General features: G+C 37.1%; 1 protein-coding gene across 1 annotated transcript in view; it reads left to right on the top strand.

Annotated features, from left to right (window-relative positions):
* Positions 1-18,038, top strand: part of BTBD9 (BTB (POZ) domain containing 9) — a 131,598-nt gene extending 113,560 nt beyond the window's left edge. Inside the window, exons 10-11 of the mRNA XM_009331076.1 lie at positions 11,308-11,386; positions 16,232-18,038. Coding sequence (XP_009329351.1) covers positions 11,308-11,386; positions 16,232-16,426 — 274 coding nt within the window. The 3' untranslated portion in view covers positions 16,427-18,038. The remainder of the gene's footprint in view (positions 1-11,307; positions 11,387-16,231) is intronic.
* Positions 18,039-27,276: the final 9,238 nt, after the last annotated feature.

The raw sequence follows: 27,276 nt of genomic DNA, 5'->3' as shown, positions 1-27,276 counted from the left end.
AAAAGTCCTTGGCTAGTGTAAGCATTACCTAGCAACAACTAAAACATGGGTGCGTTATCAACTTTGTTCTCATCCTAAATCCAAAACACAGCACTGTACCAGCTGCTAGGAAGGAAATTAACTCTATCCCTGCTGAAACCAGGACAATATGTCTGAGACATGGCCTGCCTGTAGATTTCTTGCCTCCTGTTTTGATGCCTGTGACTTTTAAAAACATATTAATCCAACATACAGTTACAGTTGATTTGTCAAATTTGCATTAATTGACCACATTTAGTTTAGAAGTTGTCAATGTAAAGTCATGGGTTGGATAATCAGACTTGTCCTTTGTGTTATTTCCATGCATACTGCTCAGCGTTACCCTCCCTTCTGACACAGCAACTTTTCTCACTCAGTGTCCACTGAGCAGTGAAGACTTTCTTGCACACGTATTTGTTTGAGAGTTTGAGCACCCAGTTTCTAGAGCTTTTCAATAGGACTTTTTGTTGTAGTTTTACTTCTTTTTCTTAAAGACAATATGAATTTACTTTAAACTATTTCACCAACTACTTTACATGCACTTTGATGTTTTATAGTAAATCTGTTATTCTGAGACATCAACCATTCCATAGGCTTTGTTGCTTATTTCACATGTGCATTGGGTGGATTCAGATACACTTCAATATCCATTGACTTTCTCAGTCCATTTTCTTTTTTTTTTTTTTTTAATATGCCAGAGACACAGCATTGCTTAGTGGGCAGAATATTTGTTGGGGGATGGGAGGGAAGAACACACCAGAATCTGAGATAATATTACTTATTCTAATATTGTCTTTACTGCTTGTTGTTAGGACAGATTTATACAAACACTGAAATTCAAAATAGAGTTGTGTTGTGTTTCCCTGAGTCCAGGGACCAGATTATAGAAGTATATAGACTTCTTGGTTCTGAGAACACATTCCCTATGTTCCATTTTAAAACATCCTTATTCTCAACGTCACTTGATTGTCTTCTGCATTTACTCGAACACGGTACCATGCCTGTTTTCAACATGTGCCACCAAAACAGCTAAAAATACTTCACCAATGTTAATGAATTAGGTTTTGTAGAACCAATATTAAGTTGATAAATATGGTGTGTATATTGTAGGTAGGGGACACTCCTGGATACTGAAGCTCCAAGACCTGATCTACATATTCTTATTCCTGAGATTAATCATAAAACTTTGTCCTCTCCTCTTTGTACCCTTTCTTCTTGACTTAATCTGTCATCTCTGCCAGGCTAAAAAGGAAATCAGATGATATAAACAGTGTGGTTTTTAGTGAAAGGTGAAACCTTTATGCCTTTTGAAATGTTTAAGGGTGCTAAAAAAAATTCTGAAAAGAAGATAATTAATTATAAGGAAATGCTTGCTGAGGTTGAAGAGTGTAAGATTTTGAGACACTGAGATGGATACCTGAGCAGCCCGTTTCTGCAGCAACATACTGGGTCTGTTAAGTGTTCCTTATAGTGTAGAGGTACAAGAAATGCATGTATTCCTTGAGAGTTACAGCATGACTGCATTGCTGTATTTTGCTTGATTGTGCTATGTTCACTTTTTAATATTAAAGAAGATCAGTAAGATGGTGAGTTACACATTGCATATTTTATTAGTGCATAACCCTACTTTGGAGATGCAGGCTAAAAGTGAAGATGATGGGAAATGATCACGGTGTCTTTTAAACCTTACAGATAATGCCTTGCCAGAATTAAATTTTGCTTTATGAGTAAACGTTAATTTTGTCTTATAAAATAAATTGTAGTCAGAATCTTGGCTGTTGCTCTGTCTTACAACAAACACCATTGTTTTCAGTGGTCAGCCTCACTTAAATGTATGACCTGTTCGACATTCTGTTATTTGCCATGGAGAAGCTCTTTGATAGTGTAAGAAAACTTGCTCTTAGTAGGTTTATTCCTCTTTTGACTTTATTCTGTTGCTCAGCTTTTCCTCAGTGTATCTTGCCCCTCTCAGGTATTTGTAAATTCTATCGTCCTCCTTCTGTGATTGATTGCTCATACAGGCTATGAATATTTAAATACTCCCCCACCCCCCACCCCAAGCATTTGGGTCCCAGTTTGACCTACAACATTAAGCAATTCTGGAAAAGCCTGTCGTCTTAAGAGGTCTTTGCCAACTGTTGCCAGCTCTGCTCAATGTAACAGGAATTCTAATTTTCTTACTAGGAGGAGACTACTACTCCTCTCTTGCATCCTCTTAAGCAAAGGTTTTTTTTCCAATCAACACAGGAACAAATTTGCAGCTTCTGGGTAAGTACTCAACCATGCAGATTTCTGCTTTTATGTTATGGAAGGATCCTATGGCAGTACATTGGATTGCCTTCACTGAGTTGTAATATTCTCTCTTTTGAAAATGTCTGCGCATGCATGCACATACCCACATGCATGCAGGCACCCACACACATGCACACTCTCAGCACCTTTATAAATAAATATTACTACAAAAAGGTTATCCAAGTTATAGATGACTTCTATGAAACTGGCCCATTTATCGGCCTGAGATAGGAAAGGAATGCCTAATACTTGAACTGTTGTTTTGCGGTTATGTTTGTTTACTTTGAACTTCATTGTTGCATAAGATCATCTAATAACCCAATGAATAGGAGATGCCCAAATGTTCATGAACTAGTTGGTAAGTAACTATTTCGCCTGTAGCCCTTTCTTACAGGCAAAGCCATTAAATATAGCAACTGTTGACATCTCCTTGTATAGTCAGGAGGCCAGTCAGATGTTAACGCATCAAATCTAGAGATTTGCCCTAATTAGATTGTTGATATTCAGGATCTAATTTCATTAAAACTCTAAAAAGTACACATTTGCTTATGCTGGCCAAAACAGGTATGGTCTTTAGTGTTACAAATATCCAACGTTGAGATATATGCTGTATTAAGCCACTGATTTATTCACAGTAATGTTTTTACCAGGACAGATTATGTCCATGAATCACAAAATGGAAGAATTATTATATCTTTAGGTTCATCCTTTGGGGATTTCTTCACTATGTGGTATGTGGTGTATTTTTTAAAAATAATGCTCCGTCAGTTTGTTTCATATACCTGAAGGGATGGTGCTTCCATTCTGCTCTTTGCTTTTCTATCACACTGAGTTCCCACAGTAAGAATTTTTTTCTTTATACCAGTACTGAACATATTACCTAATTTCATTCCATTACTTTTCTTGTATCCCTGTAAACCAATTTTTCTTTTTTAATGGATTTCATACACTTCAACTACATATTTATAAAGTCATTCTGCCTTTTTCCTGTTACCTTGGTTGCTACTTAAACAAGTTTTGCCTGACTTTATTTCATGCTCTTTCATCATGAGTCAAGTTTCCTCTGTTTTTAAAATTATTTTTGTGAATTTTACCCAGCTCTTTGTCTATAAAATTTTATGGTACAGTTACAAATTAAATACTAAAATTTAGTTTATCAGAAACTATTGGGAGGGGAGCTACGTTTTTTTCTGTTCTATAACATGGTAACAGAAGCAAAAGTAAAAGTTGTATTTGTTATTTTTGTTTGTCTTAGTTCACTTTAGTCTCATGTCTAAAATTACTGCAGTTACGGATGCGAGTTCAGGTTTTTTTCTAGGCGAGTTTCAGTCTGAGGTCGCAAGGCTTTGTTTTCTGACCTTGAGGTTAATAGATAATTCAGTGTGGTAGTAGAAAGGGTTACAGTTTTCTTCCCCTCCGTTAGCAAACCTCAGTATGCTTGTATTGCTGTTATGAGGAGGCACATGCTGATTTACTTTTTTCACTGTTTTATTCTTCTTAGAGTCTGTGGTTCAATTTACTGCATTCCTTGGAGGTTTGACATGTCAATTAGATGTTATCGACAGTAATAGAAGGGCGGTTGCTGTAAATGTGAAGTTTTTACGAGTGGGCCATGAAATCACACCCAAGGGAATGTGAGAGTGAGGTGCAATAAATACGGTGTTAGTCTACGTGCTACAAAGGAACTGATTAATAGGGAGCATGATTCTGTCTCATATCTCTAAAAATACTGTTTATGTATTTGCTGTTAATCAACTATTCCATTGGTATGAAAAGTTATATAATAAAAATAGCTTACAATCTGTTGCAGGATTATGGGGGGGGGAGAAGTCTTCAAAGTTAAAAGCATCCCACTGTTTGTATTACTGGGTATATTGATGCATTCGATGGCTTTTTGTATCTTTGTTACCTGTGTGAACATCAGGAGCAATAACTATTGGTAATGAGTAAGCACAACAAAACCAATTCAACCTCTAGGATTGTGCAAGCTTGTCTTCTGCATGTGTACTCTGGTGTACACAAAACTATGTAAGATGAACTCATAGGTCAAGTTACTCAAGTTCACAGCCTTCGCCCGCCACCACTGCCATCCCCCAAGGATGTATGTGTAGATACTACATGCACAGTTCTTGTTACGGCATAGAAATTTGGCTCGTGGCATTCTACCAGACAGTTGCCAGCAAATTGCTAAAAATGTCATTTTGTGTAAGATTTTTAAATACAAACTATATTTCTGGAAGTACAGAAAGAGAACCTGTTGAAATTGAAAAAATGTGTGACAAGCTAAATTAGATGAGTACACAGCTTATGCAGTACAAAAATGCTATTGGTTGCCTACATTGGCACGTGGATATATTTGAAAATTGGTTACTACATTTAGTTAGGAAAATAATTACTACATTCAGTTTTACCATTGCTCAATTTGACTATATTTTAACATTTTCTTTATGTAATATTTTTTCTAAAACAGCAAAAATGCCAGCACTGAAACTGTGAAAGCAGGGGTTATTATAAGGAGTCTTTTGCATTAGAAGCGTTATAAAGATGTCAGAAAGTTCATCTAAGCATCATTAAAACTATTTTATGTCAGAATTTTTATTCTAATAGGTCTGCTTTATCAAGCCCACATTTGGTTTCTACAATAAATCATATGCAATAAAACGTTTATAGCAGTTTAGTAAAGTGTTCTTATAGAGGACAGATATTTTGTTTGGATTGGTGGGAGGGACCAATCATAGGGCAGAAATAACTACAAATTTTGTTCAGATGCTTTGAGAATTATGTGTTCCCTATGGGAAGTATATTTAGAATAAAAACTTTTGAGGGGAGTTTTCCCAAAAGGTGGGAATACATGTATTTACTTGTCAATATATAAAGCTGTTATGTAACAAATACTGCAGCAGGTGATTTTTAGTATTTATTATTCTCACATTTATTCTAGACTCTCATTATCTTTCTCTTAACCATTTTTATTACCTCTGCCATTAGCGCTTCAAGTCCCTTTTGGGTTTTTTTCCTTGTTAGACTGGATAAAGTATATTTGCTATCTCATCAATGGACTATAGCATAAATATAACCAAGATGCCTTATTAGGTGAGTTTTGCCTCTGTCTCTGAGAGCTGCGGAGAGAAAGCTGTTACTTCTAGCTTGCACCTTCCTTGCTTCCTTAGAAGTACCATGTTTGATAGGCCACCTTTTGAGAGAGTGCTGTCACGGTGACAGCAGAATGGACGGAAACTCAGTTGTAGGTCTCAGTTTTCAGCTGAGGTAGACCAGGGGTAGAACTGCACTAAATTTGACTTTAATTTAAAAACCAAAATGTGGATGACCTTTTATTCCTCACAGTATTTTCTCTCATGCTTTGTCTTCCCCCTCAGTGGCTTGGGAGGCTGGATGGAAAGGGGGTGGCTGAGCCAGCTACCCAGTTTGACTTCTCTGCTTTATGGGTCTGACTCTCTGAATTAGTGTGTTAAATTACAGCTTTAACAGGAGAGGGAGTATTACTTCACTTTATTGTTTAGTGCTGTTATGGTGGAAAACATGTTTTTTTATAGGCAATATATAAGGTAGCTGTAGACCTTTTTCGTATTTTATAAAGAAAAATGTCTGTATAACAATAACTGTTATAGCATTTTTAGTGCACACTTCTGTGTTTATTTTGTAGGTACTCCATAGTAGAGGTTAGTATGGTATTCATAATAAAGCAAGGGGTGTAACACATACAATGCAGAACATACTATGGTACTTCTTGAGTCTCAGTTGGCTTGCTTATGCGTGCACGCAATTTTTTATTTGGCAGCATCACATGCTAGTTACTTACTGTCTTGTTTACATCAGTACAGTCATCAGTCTGATGTATGGAAAGACAACACAACTCTTCTTTCCTTTTCCTGTCATCTGCTTTTACAAATATTTCCTCACTATTCCATCATAATGAATGCTGTATTTCATTAAAAAAATATGTGGTCCCAGTTGAAAAAGTCCACATCCAAGTAAGCTAAGAAGTGTTTTGTCACTTACTATAGAACGAGGCATATGTGGACAAGCATTAGAAAATAAAATGGTGGTTACTTGCTGGTAATTGACATTTTTCAGGGTGTGTTGTTCATTTCCACATTTGCTTCCAACTCTGCTTTGCTTTTCTTCTTGGAGCGAGGAACAAAAAATGGAGGTTGGATGTCACCTTGGAAAGTGAGGAGACACAGTGTGCACACACAAAATGTACGCGCTTAGCCTAAAGCAAGCCATGATATGAATAGGATATGGTTATTACAGCTAGATGAATGTTAGTAACATGTAACAGCTTTCTCTTTCGTCTTACATCTTTGGCCTGAACTTGGTTTCAGCTATAATCAGTGCTGCTCTGGTGATCCCACAGCGTGGTAGTATTCTGTAGTGCCAGTGGCTCCTTAGAAAACCTCAGTAAAGGATAAGCTTCTGCTTCTTTCTTAATTCGTTCTTTCTGGAAGAGAAGGACATAACAGGGAAGGGTCACTATTTATATCCTATTGTATGTAATAAATCTTTAGAAAGATAGCAGCTTTTCATAGAAATAACTAGGCAAGGATTCCAAATGCTGAGAAAAGCCATTAAATTCCTTAAGAGGTGAATTGCTCTTTTGGAGCTATAGATAGCTTAAGCAATAGCGAGCTATTGTTATAATTTACCTGGACATCAGTATTTCTTGCATTCTTTTGCAATAGCCTAATAAAGAAAAGAAGAAGACGGGAAGAAAAAACATGAAAGTGGAGGGGTTTCTAATGATTTTCTTCTTCCTCTGAATAGAACATGGTGAAGAGATTGTGGGATGCACAAAGCCATTGAGTTTTCAGTGACAGCTGTTGCCGTTGGAGAGATGAGAGCACTTGGCCCAAGAGTCTGTTTATATGTTTGAGCAGAGAAAGTGATTTTCATTGCAAGGAGCTCTAAGTGAGACAGGCAGAGTCAGAGAATGAGAGCGCAAAAGATAATTATCTAAATTATCTTCAGGCTGTTATAGAAGACGAATATAGTTAAAATGTAATTAAATATGACAGGCTGACATGATGCCAGCATGGCTTCGGAATGCTAATCATCAATTACTGCATCTCCTTAGGGGAGGCGGGCAGAACGAGAGAGTTAGAAGTCGGGTGGCTGAGGTGAGATGTAGAGTGTTAAATAACACCGTAGGACTGTAACAAGGCTAATTTCTTTTGGAAAATGGAGCTGTGTTATCAGGGGACCTTTGCTATCCAAAAAACTTGTAGTGCTGCATTTCAGCTTGAGGACCCTGGTATAAACCTGAGTAGGCTGCTAGTCCCGAGTCTTCTCTGAGAGATGTAAACATCAGCTTGAGGTAATGATTATTTCTGTTGTGAAAGTGATGACCAGGACTGCTGCGGATTGAGCAGCAAATCTAAAATGAATCAGCCAGCAAGACAGGTGTGAAAGCAGAAAAAAAGATCAACGCTTCCTGAACATTTAAAAAAGCTAAACCCTGAAAAATCTGTTATAGAGTCACTAATAAGGAGTACAGAGATACAGCGAGTCCAAAGAGGATGATGTCAGTTTATGGGAGAAGTAAGTTCTGATAGCTTCTTTATGACCGTGTCCTAGGTAAAGAAGGTGAAAGTATTGCCACCAGCTTGAAAGATTTGTTTGCTTGGCATATGGGGAGTAAAGGTGAAGAAATGGCATCTATTATACAGAAGTATCTAATCCCAGACCAAAAATGAGGTGCTTTTGATAGGTTTTCATGTTGCTGTTCCTGGAATAGAGTGACTTACGTAGGAATCAATACCAGAGCTATGTATAAAGTTTGGAGGAAATTTTTATAAAGACCATCAAAAGCAATTTTGAGGATAGAAAGTCTAGCTCTTGTGAGGAAAGTATAAAATAAGCACATATGCATGGCATGACTACACAAATGGCATGACTACAAAATAATTTGCAAAATAAAATTTCTACAGAGAAGCTGAAATTATTACAATAGTACCAGAAGAGATAACTAGTAGTAAAAGAAGAAGATGAAAAAGAAACTTAAGGCTTACCTATTATGTCTTTAATTTAATCAAGGAACACCACTGAACAATTGTTATGGCTTGATACATAAATAGGAGTCTTACTGAATTTGTTATATCAGCAAAAAATGCAGAAAGAGGGCAGATAAGCTTTGATAATGTTCTGTCAGTAATCTCTCTTCCCATATGGGTATAGTTACGCTGCATAAATTATCTTTTTGCTGCATAATAGTATCTGTACTGGAGAGGTATTGCTTTGTACATATCGGATGTTCTCAAATGTACTGTTAAACTCGAAATCAGTGCAACTTTGTAGTGAAGATGGTTTGCCTTGCTTATTTCAAAAGTGACTTTTTCCAAATCTATTTGGATTCTTTTCTACTTTGTTTTTTCCTTTTTGCTAAGGAAATAAACTGAGAGACCTAATTTTCTAATTATCCCATCAAGTACTAATACTCTAGTGGCAATATTCTTGAATTTTAATAACTCTTCTACAAATTGTCTATAATTTTGACTTTCTTTTTACAATGGGAAAGGAATAAAATGGACACATACCAAAACAGTCAATATTCTTAGGACCAAATTTATTGGAAACCCTATCTCCCTTCAAGTCTCATATCCTCAAGAATTTTTTTTACTATTTTCTATCACATTTTAATATTATTAAAAGGGTAATTATAAACCAATCCTAATAACAGCATTGTAGCAGAAAGTAAGGACTTGTGATGCAGTGGAAAGTGGAAGAACTTAGGAGCTTCCTGGAGGAGCTGGTTTAGAAGTGTGTTGTCAAAAGGATCTTCAGGAGCCTTTTTCTCAACCTCTCTTAATATCTGTCATGCTCTTCAGCTGTATTCCCAAATAGATGTGTCAGCTTCCTTGTTGTTACTTCATATGACAGACAAGGCATTTCTGCCACCTTTGGAAAATCTGCACTGAACTCTTGCAGTGTCTATTTGACCAGTGCTCAGAAGTACTATAAATAAATACAGACCCATTTATATTTTATTCTATGATCTCTAATTAACCTATTTTCTTGCCACAGAACACAAACTCTACCTTAGAGGCTAGGAAGGCATAGGCTGTTCTTAATAGCTTCTTTAGGATTTTAAATTCTTTTATTTAGAATAGCTTTAGAATATTTCCCAAATCACTAAATAGGGAAATCTGGTTTTTACATCATCACTCTCCTTGCATAAAGTGCGTGCGTGTAAATCTGAAAGCATATGCATAATGCAGACTACGGCAATACTTTGTTACGAGTGCAATTGTCTGATTATCCCAGCCAGTCATCTTTGGGGCTCTATACTTCAAGGTAACAAGTTACGTTTGGCCATGAAGATTAACTGACTGGCGGTGCTAGAGTAATATGAGAAGGAAACTCAAGAATTGTTCTCCTGTTTACGGAAAAAAATGTTTAAATCATAGCAATCTTTCAGGTCTTGAGACAGTCAACAAAATAGTTCATTCTCGTCTTATATTTTATTTAGAGCTTGAAAATACAGCCTGAGCTTTAAAATAAGGAGGACATAGCCACATAACGGATATAAATAAACCATGCCGTTAGATAGATAACTGCTGTACCTCTGAGGCCTGACACAGACTGCACGTTTCTATTATGATGAGTAACTCTAATTACATCCATTACTTCATGCAGTAATACCAGAAAACTACTTGAAATTAGGTCTTGATTGGGCTCATAATCTTCTTTAAGCAAATATAACCTGACAGCAGTGATAAAAAGAATAGTCGACTAAATTAAACCCAGAAATGCTATGTTTGTGACAAAGAGGTTTTCCTACTAAGGGAAAATTCAAGTGCCTGACAAATAGTCAGGCTCTGGGGTGGTCTACTGGTGGTGAATGGTGTTTTTTTCCCGTTTTGCTTTGGTCCCTTATTTCTTGTACGAACACTACTGAAAGTATTCTGAACACATTCAGGAAAACTATCCAATGTTTTTCATCTGTAGTGAGTTCATCAAGTTATACTTAACTGAAGCCTTCTGTGGTAGAGTCTAGTTTTGCTAAAAAGTTTAATTCTGCATGTAACTTTCATGTTTTATGAATATAAAATAATTTAAATTCTAATGTGTTCAAGTACTAATCTAGTGTAGTGGAAGACTGGCATCAAACTGAAACCTCTAGGTCCTATTACTCCTTTTGTTTCTTCTGTTTTACTGTCAGTGTGTTCTGTAAGCACAAAGGTATGGTAGGAATTGGTGTCCTTTATCCTGCTGTGTATTAGGCTACTTGAGGTGTTGTACCTCACCCAGATTGGAAGAGTATGAATGAGGAAGGAAGATTATTCTGGTCCCAGACTACCTCTAGTGTTCTCAGTCTGGCCCAAGAAGTTACACTCCAGCTCTGGGGGGGTGGTCTGTTCTCCCCACTGCCTCTGTGTTGGGATGGGGAAATCCTCACAACCTGAACTGCGAAGAATGCTTTACGTCATTCGTAATTTACTGGAAGGACCTTGGCCCACACAAGGGAAGCTTAGCTCCTCTGCCTCCACTGCTCCACTTAGAGTGGGAGGAGTTTATTTGAGGGTTTGGGTGGGTTTTTTTTCCCTAGAGCTGTAATTTTCTTTAAACAAGCTCTGATGATTTCTCATGAGTAGTTAACAGATGGATGCATTTACTTTTATTTATCTGATCTTTTGTTTATCTAATACAGTCAATATTAGTCAAGGATTTTAGACTTTGATTCAGGGGTTTTTTTTCTTTTACCATTTCCTTAACTTTCAGCAATAGGATGAGTATTATTCCTACATGCAAATTATAGTAGAATAAGGTATGTATGAAAACACATAAGCAGAGTCAAGGCACTTAAAAATAAAAATGAACAAGGAGTGCTGGAAATTCAGGTGATGGAAAGTGTTTCTCTGTTTGCCCTGTTAAGTGATAATAGTGTGTACTGTCACTTGAATGGATTCTCTGTATATGTTACTGTAAGCTGTTGTGACCGTGTTTAATATTTGTATGTCTTTCTGGGATTTTTTGCAGATCCTGGCAAACAATCACTTTTGATAAACAGCCAGCATCTTTTATCAGAATAGTTGGAACTCACAACACAGCTAATGAGGTAAGGAACTTTTAAGAAAGCCTATATTCTTCACTAACATACAACAGTAGAGTTTTTCATATCTTGCAGTGAAATTGATAATGCCTTCTAAAATGTACTTGCTTCAATTTTTTACTCTGGCAATCTAGCAAAACAAGAATGAATGCTTTTCTTATTTGAGTATTTGTGAACTGCGTTATCGTCTTCCCTACAGAGTTAAAGGGCTGTTGCCAGTCTGGGGGATATTTTGGGGGTTTTACAGACAAAGTACAGTAAAGTGTTTCTGGTTTTGACCTTTCCACAGTGCCATCAAACATGCCTATTGGGATTGGTTTTAAATTAATCCTTATTTTGATGAATGATGAAAATACCATTTTAGTACACTAGAGAAAGGTGTATAGTCTCCGATTACTTGGTTTTATCACCTTTACATTATCTTTTTAATGAATAAAACATAAGAAAAATCTCACTCTTTTTAAGAAAATCTTATTTGCATAAGATTCTCTTATAAATAATTTTCATACCTGGTAAATTGGTTCACCAATAGTGGCCAAACCAAGATATTTTTTTCAATTCATTTTATACAGAAAAAATATATTTTGCCCTAACCGATCAAGTGCAGTATCATCCTCTTTTTGTTTACTTGTGCTTCTGTCTTTCATAATTGTTGTGTATTGTCTCAGATGAAGTCCAGATTTTACAGTTGACTTCAGTGAAACAATTTGCAATCTGTGCATTTAAGAATATATGTAAGTCTTTGTGAAATTAGGACTTTATATGACAAGATTGTAAGAGGCACCAAAAGCTGCTGCTTCTGTGTGTATGCGTGCATGTCTACAAGTTATACTTAAAGTTCACCACAAAACATTGTACTTTCACACTTTACAATGCACTTTGGATAGCACTATTACATCTGTAGTAATTAGAGTTTGTCAGCTCTAGGAGTCAGGATTTCTGATCATATTTAGCATATGGGGTTGCTGGTTCTTAAGCATTGGAAGAATTGCCAAATATATAGCATTGTTTATGTCCAATTTTAGAGCAGTTATTGCAAACATAGGCACCACCAGATGTCAACGATAGTGCTCAGCAGACAGTTGGAAAGAAGCTGACCAATCAACTGAACTGGGAATACAATTTTTTTTTTCTTCTAAGCACTGTCTCTTGCGGTGTACAGTTCAGTCTTTAATCAGTGAGTTCTTAGAAATACAGGGTCAGAAGCTGCCTCCAGGGTTGTTGTACATGCATGAAGAAGGCCTTTTCCGTTACTAATCCGTATAGACAGTCTCGTTTGCTCTCACGCTGGTCTCTGTAAGTTCTCATCTCTTTATCAAAAAAGAAAGAGGTGGGTTGCGTAAAATTAGCAAATCAGCCTACAAGAAACGTTACCTCCAACTTGTAATTCTTAAAGGTAGCTTTAAGACCTGAAGAGTAATAGGCTTTTAAACATAATTCTAATTTCAAATTGGTTACTATTTCCAAGGAATTTAATATCCTGTGTAGTTATTTATATGGAGCACTGCGTAACTATAGTGAAGATCCGTACGTGCAAATTGAGGTTACAGCTATTCATGTAGTCACTCAGTGGAACTATAAACACATGCTGCTGTTCTAGGTCTTTTCCTCTTTTGTTTTTAAAACCTGTACCCAACACTAATTTTTTTTTTTTTTTTTTTAATATTTCTCCTAAAGCTTGTAGAGGAGGAACATTATCAGCATGCACATATTACTAAATTACATTTTTTGATACATATTAAACAGATGGTCTGTAACATTTTGTCATAAATTTTCATTTTCCAAAGAAGACAGCAAGATATTTTTCATAGTTCCAATTTAAATAGTAACAGTGTAACCGAAGTCTTGGTTTGTTCTGGAGCCTACAGTCTTGGTAGTCTCTTCAGTAGGAACACAAGCAGTTTCCAGAATTATTTGCCCACAGCTGATTATATTTTATGTCAAACCATTCTCATTTTAAACAAAAGATGCTAATGGCAGCATATTCTCATCAAAGAGTTTTACTGTAATAAGTACAAAAATATTCCCTACTTGTTCTGGCAGCACATACCTTTGAACTTTGAAGATACTTTCCAAAGGGAAGAGTTGATTTTTGGAATTGCAAAAAATCCCATCAAATTTCTCCATTTTGTGAATTATTTTATCTTTTAAACTCATCTTTTCCTTTGTCATGTTTTCCAAGTTTTGAAAGACATGATATTCACAGACTTTTTTGACCTGGCATTTGAATATTTTCTGGTATGTTAGAATGTGATAGAAGTGTAACTTTTTGTTTTCTTGAGCTTCCAGATATCCTACTTTTATAAAGAAAAGAATTATTTTTCCTTAGTCCTTGTCATCATTTATTTGTCGGACAGGTCACCTGATACTTTGTAAGTTTTATCTTGTTATTCCTTCTCAGTATTACTGACCTGGAAAGGACACCTGGTTGCTAATGTGAGAGCTTTATCTTACAAATTACTGCACCAGTGTGTATGTACTCAGCCTTCCTGCTTTGTATGTCAGACCTTTCTTAAAATATCCATGAGAAGTATAATATGCCGTTGATCAGAGGATGATGCTGAACTGTCATGTCTGCCTTTTGAGAGAAACACATGCAGGATTGTTTGTTTTAGTAATACTGTTCTGAAATACGTAATTCCGATATTGGATGAAGCAGGTGAGCTCAATTGTACCTCTCTGTCCTCTGCTTCTTTCACAAGCTGTATTCTTTATATGTTGAAGTGGCAGAGAAACTGAAAATAATGTTGTAAATTCACAGGCTTGTTAATGTGCCAGATGCTGAGTTGAACATTAAGAGTTTAGTATAAAAGAATCAGTAAAAATGAAAGTTACAATTTAAGAATCGGGTATCTCAGACTTTGTAGACTAGTATTAGCTAAACTTCAGTGATATCCATACTATATTTCAAAAAGCATGCCTCACTATGAAAGTGAAGTTTTAAGTGAGAAACACTATTGGTGTGGGATACAGTAGAAATATGGAATCTTCTGACTTGGAGACCTCCATCCCATTCATTAGACTGTGCTGCCTTTCAAGGAAAGCAGCACCTTACAGAGGTGCACTGATGAGATAACGTTCCTTTCTGCAAATCCTGATGCTGATAAGCGCAGCTGGAAAAATGACAATAGCTGTTACTTTAAAAACATGGAAGTGGGATGAGTATAAAAGGGGCTTCTCAAGAAGTGTTGCTGAATGCAAAAATTGGCTTCTCAAGAGCTGTAACAGATGGAGAGAATTCTTGCTACTGTAGAAATTAGTTCGGCTTTAGAAAAAAACCTCGCAGAGGAAATGCAGAGAAAAACCATTTTGTACACACGTGTGTATGTGTGGGTACGGGTGTAGATTGGGAATCTGTTCATACGTGTATATATAAAGGTATAGCGATACATCTTTATGGGAGCATGTGTGTATATATAGAAATACAAACATGCATCGCTATGTATCTGTATAAAAACCTGTGAGAATTCTTACACTGAGAGGCACAAGAAAATATAACGGGGATAAAAAAAACCAGTGACTGTGAATATTTTTTTTATTCTTTCAGTGTATGCTGTCAGAATTTGAATTAGCTAGCTACCTCCTCAGAAAAGACCCAGGGGCTATTGCAGACATGTCATTGCAGACGTCTGCTCCATGTGCACTTGAGCAGGGATGGACAAAAAGAGTAATAGGACTTTCGGTTGTGTTTAAGAAAGGATAGAAAATACAATATTCTGTAGTTTTGTATGAATATGTAGTATACCCATGTCTTGTTTATGGTATTTGGTTTTGCCCACATTAACTTGAAAGGGTCTGGGAAAGGGCAGTTAAGATTATAAAAGATTACCTTTGTTTGTGAGAAGAGTTTTAAAAACGTGACCTACTTGCAAGAAGAACGATATAAGATGTCATAAACGCATATAAAATTAAGTTAAAACAATAATTCTAAAATTCAGTTTTTCATACTCATCAAGCTTTAGCTATAAAACTGCGATGCATGAGAAAATAGCAAATTTTAAATCAGTATAAGAAAAGATTTATTTGTGTAGTATGTGGCAAAGCTGTGCAATTCGTAGCAATGAGAAATAATGTGGAAAGAAGTTTTGTAACCGTTTTAAAGAGTTCCTCCCCCTTCTCCTCCCAGCCACTTCAAGAACAAGTAGAAGTAAGAGTAAGTAAAGTAGAAAATAAATGGGAAAAAATGCTTAAACAGATGGTCCTCTTATTCTGAGATACAGTCACCTGTACAGTGGTCCCAGGTATTGTTTGAAACATCAGAAAATGATCACTGTTTGAAGTGGAATATTTCAACTGTTGAAGCAGCAGCCTCCTTGGACACTCTGAATGCCTTTCTACATACTCCAGGATACATCTGCAGAGCTACCATTGCTATTACAGCAGAGGGCAATCTTGAAATAGAATCATATTGGTAATGATTTAAATTTCATTTCTAGTGTGCGTGAACATTCAGTCTTTGAGGAAGTAATTAGATCATAAGATACATTTAAGACAATGAATATAATTGTTGTTGTCATCCGATAGCATGTAGTAGGTATTTATGCTACTTGGCAAAGAAAAAAATCATTTACAAATACCTCTATCCACTTTGGAACCGTCCTTCTGCTTTTTAGTGCCATACGTAAAGGTTGGTATAATTTGAAGGCCTTCTCTTGCTCCACTTGTATCACTTTATAAAGTTTATGGCCCACAGACAGATGTTTTTGACCTCATGGTGAAACATTCTAATTTGACCAAGTACTTTGGCACTGACCTGGCCTGCATACTTCCATATAGACTTCATCTTACTTTGATCATGCTTTTGCCAGCATTTAATTGTTTTGCTTTATCTTCATGTTTTGTTCTCTCCAGGTGTTTCACTGTGTGCATTTTGAGTGCCCAGCACAAAACAGTACCCACAAGGATGAGAGTAGTAAGGAAGTGGCAACAACGGAGGTGGAGACTGGTGGACAGCAGCTTGTTTCTCGCCCCGTTCAAGTTGCAAGCACTAGTTCCCTGCATTCCTCTCCTGGATCCACCTCGCGTTCACATGCTCACCAACCGTAAAGGAGATTGAAAGGGAGCTTTTGCAGCCCTGCTGACATTGTATGAAATTATTCAGAACCTTCTCGTGCTGGCATCTTTTCTTTCTTTTTCTCTCTGAACAAAGGGGACCATGTCTGAAAGCTGGAAATGCTGAAATGGAAAAGGCTTTTCCCAAGGACATGAAGAGACTCCTTCACTCTCCTCAATTTGTTCAAATCAGGCTGGCCTCCGAGGGGGGAGAAAATAAGTCTTCAATCTTCATCAAGTACCCCATTAACACCCTACCTCTCTAATCTAACCAAGACAAGGAGAACAGAAGGAAATAAAAGGCAGAGCTACAGTGGAAATCTAAAATGATTCGAGCAGAATGGAAGGCATATGAAATAAGTATTTGTTTCCTGAAGGCTTCCATTAGCAAAGAAAATGTTTATGGAACACATCAGTCCAGAACGCATGTTATTTTTAAAAGTTATTCTCCATTCATATTCCTTTGTAACTAGTAATCTGTTTTCTAAATTGTTTTGACTCGGTATTCCACTTCGTCTCTTATTTTTGGCTGTAGCAAATGCTGTGCAGTAGATTAAGGAAGTATCAAACATGTTTACCTGCTGAGATGCAAATTCCCTCATTCATCAGTGGGATGACAAGAAAAGCCTTCATTATATCAACAAACTAATTAATCTTGACCTTAGTTGACTTTTCAAAGTACGAAATTGTCACTTCTTACACTCAAAAAGGAAATGCCTAAATTAAGCATCCCTCTTGAAGAAAAACATATTTTTCACTCCTGAAGATGATTATTTAAATTTTACCTGTATTTCTAAGAAAACTTGCAACAGATCATCAAAAATGTTTAGTTTAGAAAAGTGGAACTGCATCTGGTCGCTGACAAGCAGTTGTTCAGAATACAAAAAGAAGAATTTGCAGATACTTTTTTTTTTCCAAGAAAAAAATGTTTTACAGTCTGGAGCTAAAAATTCAAAGGCTGTGTGTGCTAAAAGCTTCTCGTAGTCTTCATAAAATATGATGCTTTTACCCTGTATTGTAAAAGATCTGGCTCTTACTTTGCAGTCACAGAATTCATTATCCATCTATGTCTGTCTGGATTACATTGCCTGCTACTTTGCTTATTCTAAGTGTTTCCACACTGATGATGCTGCTGCAGTGTTTTACTCCAGGTCTACGTGACTTTTAGGAAGAGCTCCATGTTGGTCTTTCAGTATGGGATAAAGTGATTTTGTATTAAGACAAATGCTGATGTAATTGGCAAAATTGATTAGGAGGGTTGTTACTCCTTACAAAGTATATTATATCGGAAATGTCAGCTATCCAGTTTTATGAACTTGGAATTTCCTGTGGTGACGAATAGCCTTGTCAGAAGAAAACAAAGCTAGTGTAGGATAAATACAGTTTTCCTTTGCATAACCATAGTGATAAAATGAGTTATATCAACATAGCAAATAGTGTGTTAATTTATCACACGACTTAATGTGAAAGAATTTCCTTGTTGGATACTGCTTGTGCTAAAACCAGGAAGAAATATAACAAGTGCTAGCAATGAATCAGTAGAAACTTCGAAGGAGAAAAGCTTCCTTCTTCTTGTTTCAAATAAAATTGATTAGGCTTTATCAATAATATTACAGTATTTTTCATTGCCAAATTGCGGTTCAGTTCTGACATTTGCATACAGCCCCCTCCCTTCCCACTGCTGTCTTTTGTCTTGTGAATGTCTGTCGGTGAAGATGCATGCCCATTGCATTATATATAGCTTCTAGCATGTGCCACAGCTGCCTCAGACAGTCTAGAGTTCTGAGGCAGGATACTGCTCGTGCCGGCCAGCACCTAGTCTGGCGTCCTGATTACCTTATGGCTTAACAGCCTTTGGAGCATGAAAGTATTGAGACCAGCTACTGGGGACACAACTCTCTTGCTTAAGTATAGGTCCAAAAAGTTGGATTTTTTTCTTTTTTGCCTTTGAGAAGTAAAACCAGAAAACTTTTCTATTCTGGTTGTAATCCATGCTGGAACTACTGAGATGCATGGAGCATGTCTTGTCTTTGGTAGATAAGTCCTTCCGTGTCAGTGGTGGTATTTCTTTGCAGTTTGATCAAACAAGTTTGCTTTTCTCAAGCTGTGGATAAGCAAAGGGCATAACTTCCTAGCTGTTAGTCTTTAGTGGTCACCATTGTAGAGAATGTTTAAAAAAAAAAATTTGAAAAGTTTGTGCCAGCTTTCTGAGTCTAGGCTCTCAGAGAAAGAACAGGATTTTCAGTTTGTAATCTTTGATGTGCACGATTAATTTTTGTGATACAAATAAGTCTTGTAGACTATAACCTAGTGCAAGTCTTTTTGATCTTGTCCTATGACTCACTGTTGAACAGAAATGTCTATTTATTTCCCATGATATTCACTCTCTGCCAAGAATCTGAATGAACAGATCTGAGAGATTCCCAAAGCAAGAACTATCAGGTCCTATAGACCCTCCAGTTCCCCACCCCCAAAAATCAATCAAAACAAAAACCAACTTTGCATTGTCCCTTCATACAGGTGAATAGAAATTTTTAGTATTAGACTCATTCTCAGTCACACATGGCCTTTCTCACAGTCTTTATTTTCTTCTGTTAGAGTTACTCTTAGAACCTGCCTCTGAGGTGAGTCCAATGTGATCACAGAGCTCCCAGGCTTTTAAGACAAGCCCTGCCACAACTTCACGTTTTCTAGCGGGAATCCTTTACCTTTTTATTCAAAGAAATAATGTCGAAATGTTTAAGGGACCTGAACTCTGCTTGGTCTTCTAACACTACCCGCCAGCAAACACCCCTAATATCTGTATTGCTGAGTATAGGTCTCTCTCTTAAACATCGTGTCAGCAACATATTACTAGTGACAAAGGAAGATACCACACAGAACTGATTTGTGGTTTGGTGTGGATGTTCTCATTCTTTCTAATTATTGTCTGTATTTATTGACTCCCAATTTCAGATGTAGTTCTTGTATATTCTTCTGACATATTTTTTTTCTTTTTTCTTTTTTTTCTTTTTTTCTTTCCTTTCAGTGGAAGTAAGTTGTGCTGTTATGGCTTAATGTCAGGGTTTGTCAGAGTGATGAAATATTATAATTATTCAGAACTGTGTTACCACTTACATTTTATTTGCAACAGGGGTAGAGCAGAACTGACCAGGTATTCATTGCTTTCTTGTCAGAAACTATAAAACAGACCTGTTGTTAAAATTTCTACATAATGGAACTAACTTTATTGTCACTATTGAGCCATTATTTCTGTTTAGTACTTTAGTATCTTTAAATTCCCCAGGCCTCATTTTCTCAGTTTTTCTTCCATAGGTTGAATTCAGACTTCGGCTCAACTCATATGGAGCTCAACAAAGCTCTTTCTAAAGTCTCTTTATTTAATTAACTTATTCCAAGTGCATTTAAAAGATTTTTATTCACAGAAATACAGCCAAATATCAACTCCTTAAAACTGATTTATCCAGGAAGATTAATTTCTGAAGTGAGCAAAAATTGTGCAGCTCTGTTTTCAAGCCATTGCCAATCAGCTCTAAAACAAGTTCAGATGGCATGTTAAATGGAATTACAATGAGAGAAGTTAATCCAAGTCTAATGTAAAAGACAATACAGAGGAGGAATAACCAATTTTGTTAAGAGAAGGAACTGTTCTTCATTGCAGTTTCCTTCCTTTAGAGCTTCATTTCTTTATTTTTCCCCATGAAAATCAATTTTTCTTGTTTGTTATGACAACTCATGAAAGAGCTCAGTGCTTCTCAGCATTGCTGAAAAATTTGAATTAATTTCTCTATCTTTACTAATGATAACATTAAATTAGAGAATTTTCAGTTTAGTGTCTGACTTGATGAGAGTTGCTTTCCATGAAAGAAAGCAAAAGATGTGTATAATTGTTCCACTCTAAGTAAATTAAGTTTTCCAGCCAAATGCACGCAAGCATCTACTCATTATTCAACAATGTTTTGTACATCTAGCATCCATGAGAAAATTAGAAGACAAAGTTAATGCCATTCTTGTCTGATTGTTGTGTGTCAGTAGTTCTGGTTATACAGTGATGCCCACTCAGAGACACTCAGTAAGGAATTAGAACTTAGATGTGATTTCACTGAAAGTAGACATGCTATACATTGCATTTCTCTATGAAAGTATTAATTGGCTTATATTTTGACAGGTGAACACATTGGTAATTTTGTTGTTGTGGCTGGAGTAGTCAGCAAATAACCAGAGCCAGTAAGAGTTAATGTATTTAAGAGTAAACGTTGAGGCTTATATGTCATGGTATCAGTTGCCAGAGGACTAAACCATGCTTCAGAAATAGTAATTTGTAGATCCCAGAGGATGCTTGAAGCCTGGTTCCCATCCCCATCTCTCAGTTAATGGTGTATTTAGGTTAGAACCCTTAGTCCTCTCTGAACTGATTGTTGTTGTTGTCAGTTGTACTAGTTAACTCAGATGTATATAGAAGCTCCACAAGGCTTTGGTCAGGATTCAGAAATGAAAGTCCTGGGTCAAGTTTTAGGAGTACCTAAATATTCATATATATATATATATATGTTAAATTGAGCTAGTAGCTAATTATTTAGCTTGAATTTAGAAGAGGTTTTAAAGCTTCAAAACTAAAAAAAAAAAAAAAAATCTGTGCAGGCAGGTGTGAGATGCTACCGTTGTCGTATGGCAGGATGCTGACTCTATTTTATGGTTGCTTAAAAAGTGCAAATGTCTAAACAAGGTATGGGTGAGCAGGTCAAAGCTGGATTTTGCCCAGTTGTTAAATATTGGCAGATTGGCTGTAGTGAGGTTTATAAAATAGAGAAAGTTAAATGCTCATCTCAGAGACGGGTGCAGTCCAAAGAACACACCTATATTCCTCATAGGTACCTTGTATGCTATGGCTTGCAGTGTTTACAGAGTGAGCCTTCATAGGGCTTTTGTTAACTGCTGAAAAAAAGCCTGCAGACTTTTCCTTGGCCCTTCAAAAGCTTTCACTGCAAAGCTTTGGCTGAGGTGATGTCGAAGTCCCAACCATACTCCATGATGGAATCTGGGTCTGTGACTGATTTTGAAAATGCTTAGTAGAAAAATAGTTTTAAAGTCACCCTGCAACTTTTCTTAGAGAAAGAAAGCCCTGTAGTATAATACGAGGAAACTGCAGGTATCTGTCATTTACCAATAGACTGGCTGCCAGTACAACTACATACCAGTTTTATAATACTGTATGTGTTTTAATTACTGTGGTATATACAAACGGTGGAAGGAAGTGAAGAATCAGCTCCGCACACCCTTGGCATTAGACATTATCACCCAACCAGACATCAGAGAATTACTTCTTTGCCCGTTCCTTCCAGCCTAATAGAATAATACAGCTCAGTGTTCTGAAAAAAATTATAATTGATTCATTACATAAACGCTATGGGAATTGAAGTTCAGATTACTTTGGCTAAAAATCTGAATGAGTGGTGACCTCGCCCTGCACAGGCGTGAGCACGCCTCTCCAGTGCCTCCTGCTACTTTAGGCCCTGGGCTATCGTAGAGGAGGAGAGCTGCACTGTTGGTGCAATGTAAGTACTTTTCCTCATTAGAACATTTCCTCATCTGTTTCGTGTTTATCATCTTGGCGCATCTATTCTCTTTGTGTATAACTCATCCCTCGGTTAAAAGAAGGTAACCTAGTTTCTCACGATTTTCAGAATTATCCAGCGACTCCTGAAAACTGGCAGATATACATCAACAGCCTCAGTCTATATTAAGTAGTGTGAGGAATTTACAAAACTGACCTGTATGGTCTTTTACAGCCAATGCTATGTGTCCAAAAAGTACCAGGTGGCTCCTGAAATATCAAGTAAGTTGGGCAGTATTACCGTTCAGATGAGGGTTTGTGCGTCTAAAACTATGTGCCATGTAACCCGAGTGAATAGTAGTCATCGCAGCTTCTTTCTGTAGAGGAAGCAGGGAACTTGCACACCTACCAGAAATCACTCATCTCCTTCATATCATTTTTGGTCTACGTCACCTATCTGTCGTCTCTCTAGTCCTGAGCTATAGTTGGTAGGTGGTTTATGGTTAATACCTAGAATCCAATAAAGGTGTTTAACAATAGATGTTAGGAAGTTTTTGTCTTTACGTAAAAACTTTAGATTGTGCTTTTGAAGCATGGTCAGGCCACAGAATTGGTTTTTTGGCATCTTCTATAGCCGTCTGTTGGGGTTTTTAGTTATTTTCAGCTGCTAAAAGATAGTAGAATTCTTCACAGGAATTTCTCATAGAGATTTGTCATGCTGAGAAATAGCTTTTGAAACAATCACGGCCGGTTCATTGCTGGAGAACAGGGGCAAGTTTCTTCCGCTTTCTGCAGGCCAGGATCCCGTTGGGGTCATTCTGTAAGTTTGTTTATGCCATTTTTAATAACAAGGGCATCAGTGTTGCATGATTTGGATCTATTTCAGGAATTATGTCACTTAGTCATTTTGAGAGGTAAATACTTTGAGTGAATGTTTTTATGCAATAATACAAAGTTCATGGGACTTAGATGATTAGATTAGAAACATCACTTACAGCAAGAGCTGGAGTTGCAAGGAGCAGTTTGGGGGAAAGACTTGTATGGGCGTACATGTGTGCATCTGTGCGTATATAGCTAAGAAAATTAATGTGTTACCTACGTTGAAGTGACTATTTGCAAAGATGTGTTTCTACATGGCCTTTTTTTTAATTTAGGGAATTTTGTTAAGGAATCACTCATCTGAATGTGAATGCTAAAAAAAAAAGAGGAGGAGAACGTAGGGAGCAAGGCTTTAGTAGTTTTTATGGGAAGAGCAACACGAAGATATGATTCTTGTGGTCTGAGCTAGTTCTGTTTGTCTCCGGTCCTCACAGCTCTTACTTTTTCCTACATGCTTCCCCCAATCCGCTTGTTACTCCTTTTCTTTTCCTCCCTACCTAGCATCATATCACTGTTGCTGTGGTGTTCCCTGCAACTTTCCTCCAAATTGTGATATATTAAGGATTTTTTAAAATCTATTTATTTTTACCTCGTCGTCATATGCTGAATAAAATATCCTTGTCCCCGTTCATTCACATCAGACTTTAAAGGCAGCTACCACTAGGCTGTCAAGTGCTAGTGAGCAAAATTTAAATTTGGCTGTCTGGATATGGAAATACTAGCCCTTTTGGTGCTTGTACTTCCATAATCTGTTTGCAGTCTATTTGTTACCCTTAAGAGAAAAATCAATAAGAGGTTTTCTGTTGACTTAAGTAGTAGGTCAGGCTTTGTGCAGGCTTACCTAAGTTAAGTTTAAATATAAATTTAAGTATTTCTCTCTCACCATGATGCAGCAGATATACGCTCAATTTGTTCTAGCATCATTGCTCAATGTGTTAGTTGTACATAAGTGTTGTTTTCTAAATAAACTGCATCATCAAAAGTGAACCTCGAAAGAATTCATACCTTCAGTGTTCCTGTGTGAAGATATTTCAGCTGTCTTGGAGATTCAAACATCACACTGAGCACACGGACTCGTTTTGAGAATCAGTGCCCATGTCCAGTATCTTGTAAAATTTTCTTTCCTTTCTGCTTTTCTCAATTTCATTATCATTGGTTTCCTTTCTGCAGCAAATGTTAATGTTGTTCCTTCAAAGATCATAAATTAAATACAAGGAGCCAGGGTAAATAGAAGTTCAGCTTTTAATGAACTTTTTCACTCATTTCTGTCAGTGCTCTCTTTCTTGACAGACAGCAGTTTAAAACTATGTGGTAACGCTCCCCTTCTCTGTAGTAATTATCACTGGATCTTGAAAGTTTTGTGCATTAAAGCCCTTTCCTTCTTTCTCATATTTCCTAAAGGTAGAGTGGTTCTAAACTACCTCAGACCTTGTTGTGAACAGGTACGAGTTTCAGCTAAAGTTTTCAGACTTTATCATAGTCATTGAATGTTCTTTAAGTGCATGTATATGTAGCGAAATCAGCCTGCCAGACCCTGATTACATTTTCAGGAATACTGTCTCGAGTGAGAGACGTAACTGGGATGAATTCACAGCCGCACCCATTCAGGCTCATACTGATACCTCTTTCAAGAAAAACTTTTCAGGAGCACGACTTCTGATACGGGAAGTGCTTCAACTTTCTGGTCTCAGCTCTTTGAAGGAACATGATATTGCCTGCACTGGACTACTTTCACTTCTCTTTTACTGTGACAACCGTCATAAAAATTGCGTCGTCAGACCTCCATTTCTGGCTGTTAGCAGGAGCTGTGCTATTGCATTGAACTGTGCTCCTCATATGAGAATAAAACCCCACGTGGCATGTTCTGATGACCTTGGTGACATTTTATACCGCAACGGATACGCATTGCCAACCATTTGGGCTAATTAGGTTTCAGGTAAAATGATGGTTGCAGATTGTGCTGCAGTGCTCCAATCAATAACTTTGGAAATTGTCTAGTTTTGTAAGTTATCTATTGAACAACCCGGCAAACCTTGTTAGTGCTGATTTCCTTTTCACCAGCAGACGTGCACATCATCAAGCAAGCATTTTGTAACGTGGAATTTTCTATGAGCATCTAGAAAAAGAAGCATCATGATTCTATCCTTAGTAACAACGTGTGTATTCGTAATGAAAGCTACAGAATTATTAAACTGCTATAAGCTATTCTGTGCATGCTCTAGCATTGTATTGACAGTTTGTATGAACAGCTGATAAGCAGAGGGTTCTGGAGAGCTAGGAAGGCTGGCTCTGGATTTCTTTTTTAAGAGCTTCAAAGGGCAGCAAAACTCACCAGAGTGGATGCAGGACCAGGCAATGCTCAAAGCAAATCATAAAGTGAAACTGTTGTGCTTTGTATTTATTTCTTTGGGGATTTTTCTTTAAAGTATTTAACTTCACAGGAAAATAGAGAATATATTTAAAATAGTGACAATTAGAAATGCACCTTTTCAAGAATGAGAGGGGTGTGCTTTGAGAAATAAAGCGATCTTTTGTGTTTAACTGCTTGTCTGTAGTTTTCTTAAAGTAATGGTAGAGCCTGTCTAGTGCTGCTCACATGTTGCGTGTGCGAATAGAAGAGTTTTGGCAGAACTGGATTGATTTCCCAGCATGGCAAGGAAATGAATATCATCGTCACTGATGTATTAACTCATAATGATGCGGTCTTAATATCAACATTGAAAACGCTGGTGATTTTCGCGGTGACTTTCAGGCCAGTGGGCATCCATGAAGCTACTGCGAATGCTGATAACAACAGCTGCCGGAGGTTGCTACCAGGATGTGCCACTGTAGTCTCTGGAAGAAGCGTATGAATGAGTATTTCACTTTATTTCACAAAAAAAGGGGCAATTATTTTGAGACTTGGGAATCTGTTTTCAAACGAACCAAAAAAGGCTTGATTTTTCAGAGGTATTTAGGACTTGATTTCCTTTGGACTACCATGAAAGGCGGGAGCACTGAGTGTTTGATTCATGAATATTGGGCCTTTATCTGCCTGGCTTACCAGCCTCACATACTGAACAGAATTTTTGTAAGCCTTGCCTGGATTTCAGAACTTCATGCCCTAAAGCAGTGACTGTTCTCCAGTAACAACAATACATTCCTCTATCATGTAATCTTTTAAGCAGTTGTAGGTGCATCATGTCATTCCTTTCATAAATGTATATAACCTTTGTTACCTAGAAAGTGGAGAGGTCAAACTCAAAAGATGGAAGTATGATACCAGGTTGTGAGATCAAGCTGAGGTACCACACAAACCATACAATGCCATAATATAATTAGGTCTAATTTCTTTTGTGTGTTGATTAGCCATACAATAGTTAATAAGTTTGACAGTTATTATTAGATTTTGAGAGTAAAAATGGGATTTTTAAGTGTCAGATCCTGCTGTTCATTTTAAAAAATGGATGTGTGGATTTTGGGGCATAAGCTGCCACTCACCTCAGTTAGGAAATTGTGACACTTATAACGTGGGAATACTGATGCGAGGAAGCCTTACTTTTGAAATGGTGTTTGCCTAATAGAGTGTGGGCTGAATGTAAGGCAGAAAGTTGTATAAGCCAGTCAATGAGAAGCAGCGCATGCTGAAGCCATCTGCATTCCCAGGCCACGTGTCCAAGTTAAAAAGAAGGTAAATGCTTTTTGCTCTACCTTTGCAAATCAGAGGCCTCTTGAGGGCTTTGGGCAATTTCCATTGCAGCCCGCAAGCAAACTTTTGATTGTGTTCAAGATAATGCAATTCGTAGCAAGTGTTGGACATATACTAGAAGAAAAAATACACTTACAAAGCACAGAGAGGAGAAATAAAAGTTGGATGAGAGCAAAGCTAAGAAGAAATATTCTTTCTCCTTGCTCTGGTAAGGGTCCAGTTCATCTTTGTGCTTAGGCTTGGAAAATCATCATCAACAGGTAGGGATCATGAAGAGAGTGCAGACTGAAGTGGAACTACAGCTACCTTTCCAAACAGTAGCAGAGTGCAGAGTCAGTTTGGATGCTACAGCCTGGGGATTTATTTCAAAGTTGTGTCTAGTTTTAAGCGATGGACTCACTTGTTAAGGAGCAGTGGCAACTGAAGCTTAAAACACCATGACACATCGTTTGAGTATGAGTTGGAAAGACCAGATACATAGCAAATCACAATCATTTTGTCTTCACGATACAGATCAAAATGCACATAAACAGGACATTTTTGTTACTTACTTATTTTGTAATTCACCCTTTATTAACTGCTGCTTAAATATCCTCGCAGGCTGTGCTAAGCAAATTAAATCCCCTGGAAAGTAGGCAATTGTTGCCTTATAGCTCAAGGCAAAAAAGAAATAATCATATAAGATCTTATTTGAGTCTCTGTATTTCTGTGCTTTGCCATTCT

This window comes from Pygoscelis adeliae, unplaced genomic scaffold (assembly GCF_000699105.1).
Source record: "Pygoscelis adeliae isolate BGI_AS28 unplaced genomic scaffold, ASM69910v1 Scaffold218, whole genome shotgun sequence".
Classification (NCBI taxonomy): Eukaryota; Metazoa; Chordata; class Aves; order Sphenisciformes; family Spheniscidae; genus Pygoscelis; species Pygoscelis adeliae.
The sequence above is the reverse complement of the archived record's forward strand: the minus strand, read 5'-3'. Positions and strand labels throughout refer to the sequence as shown.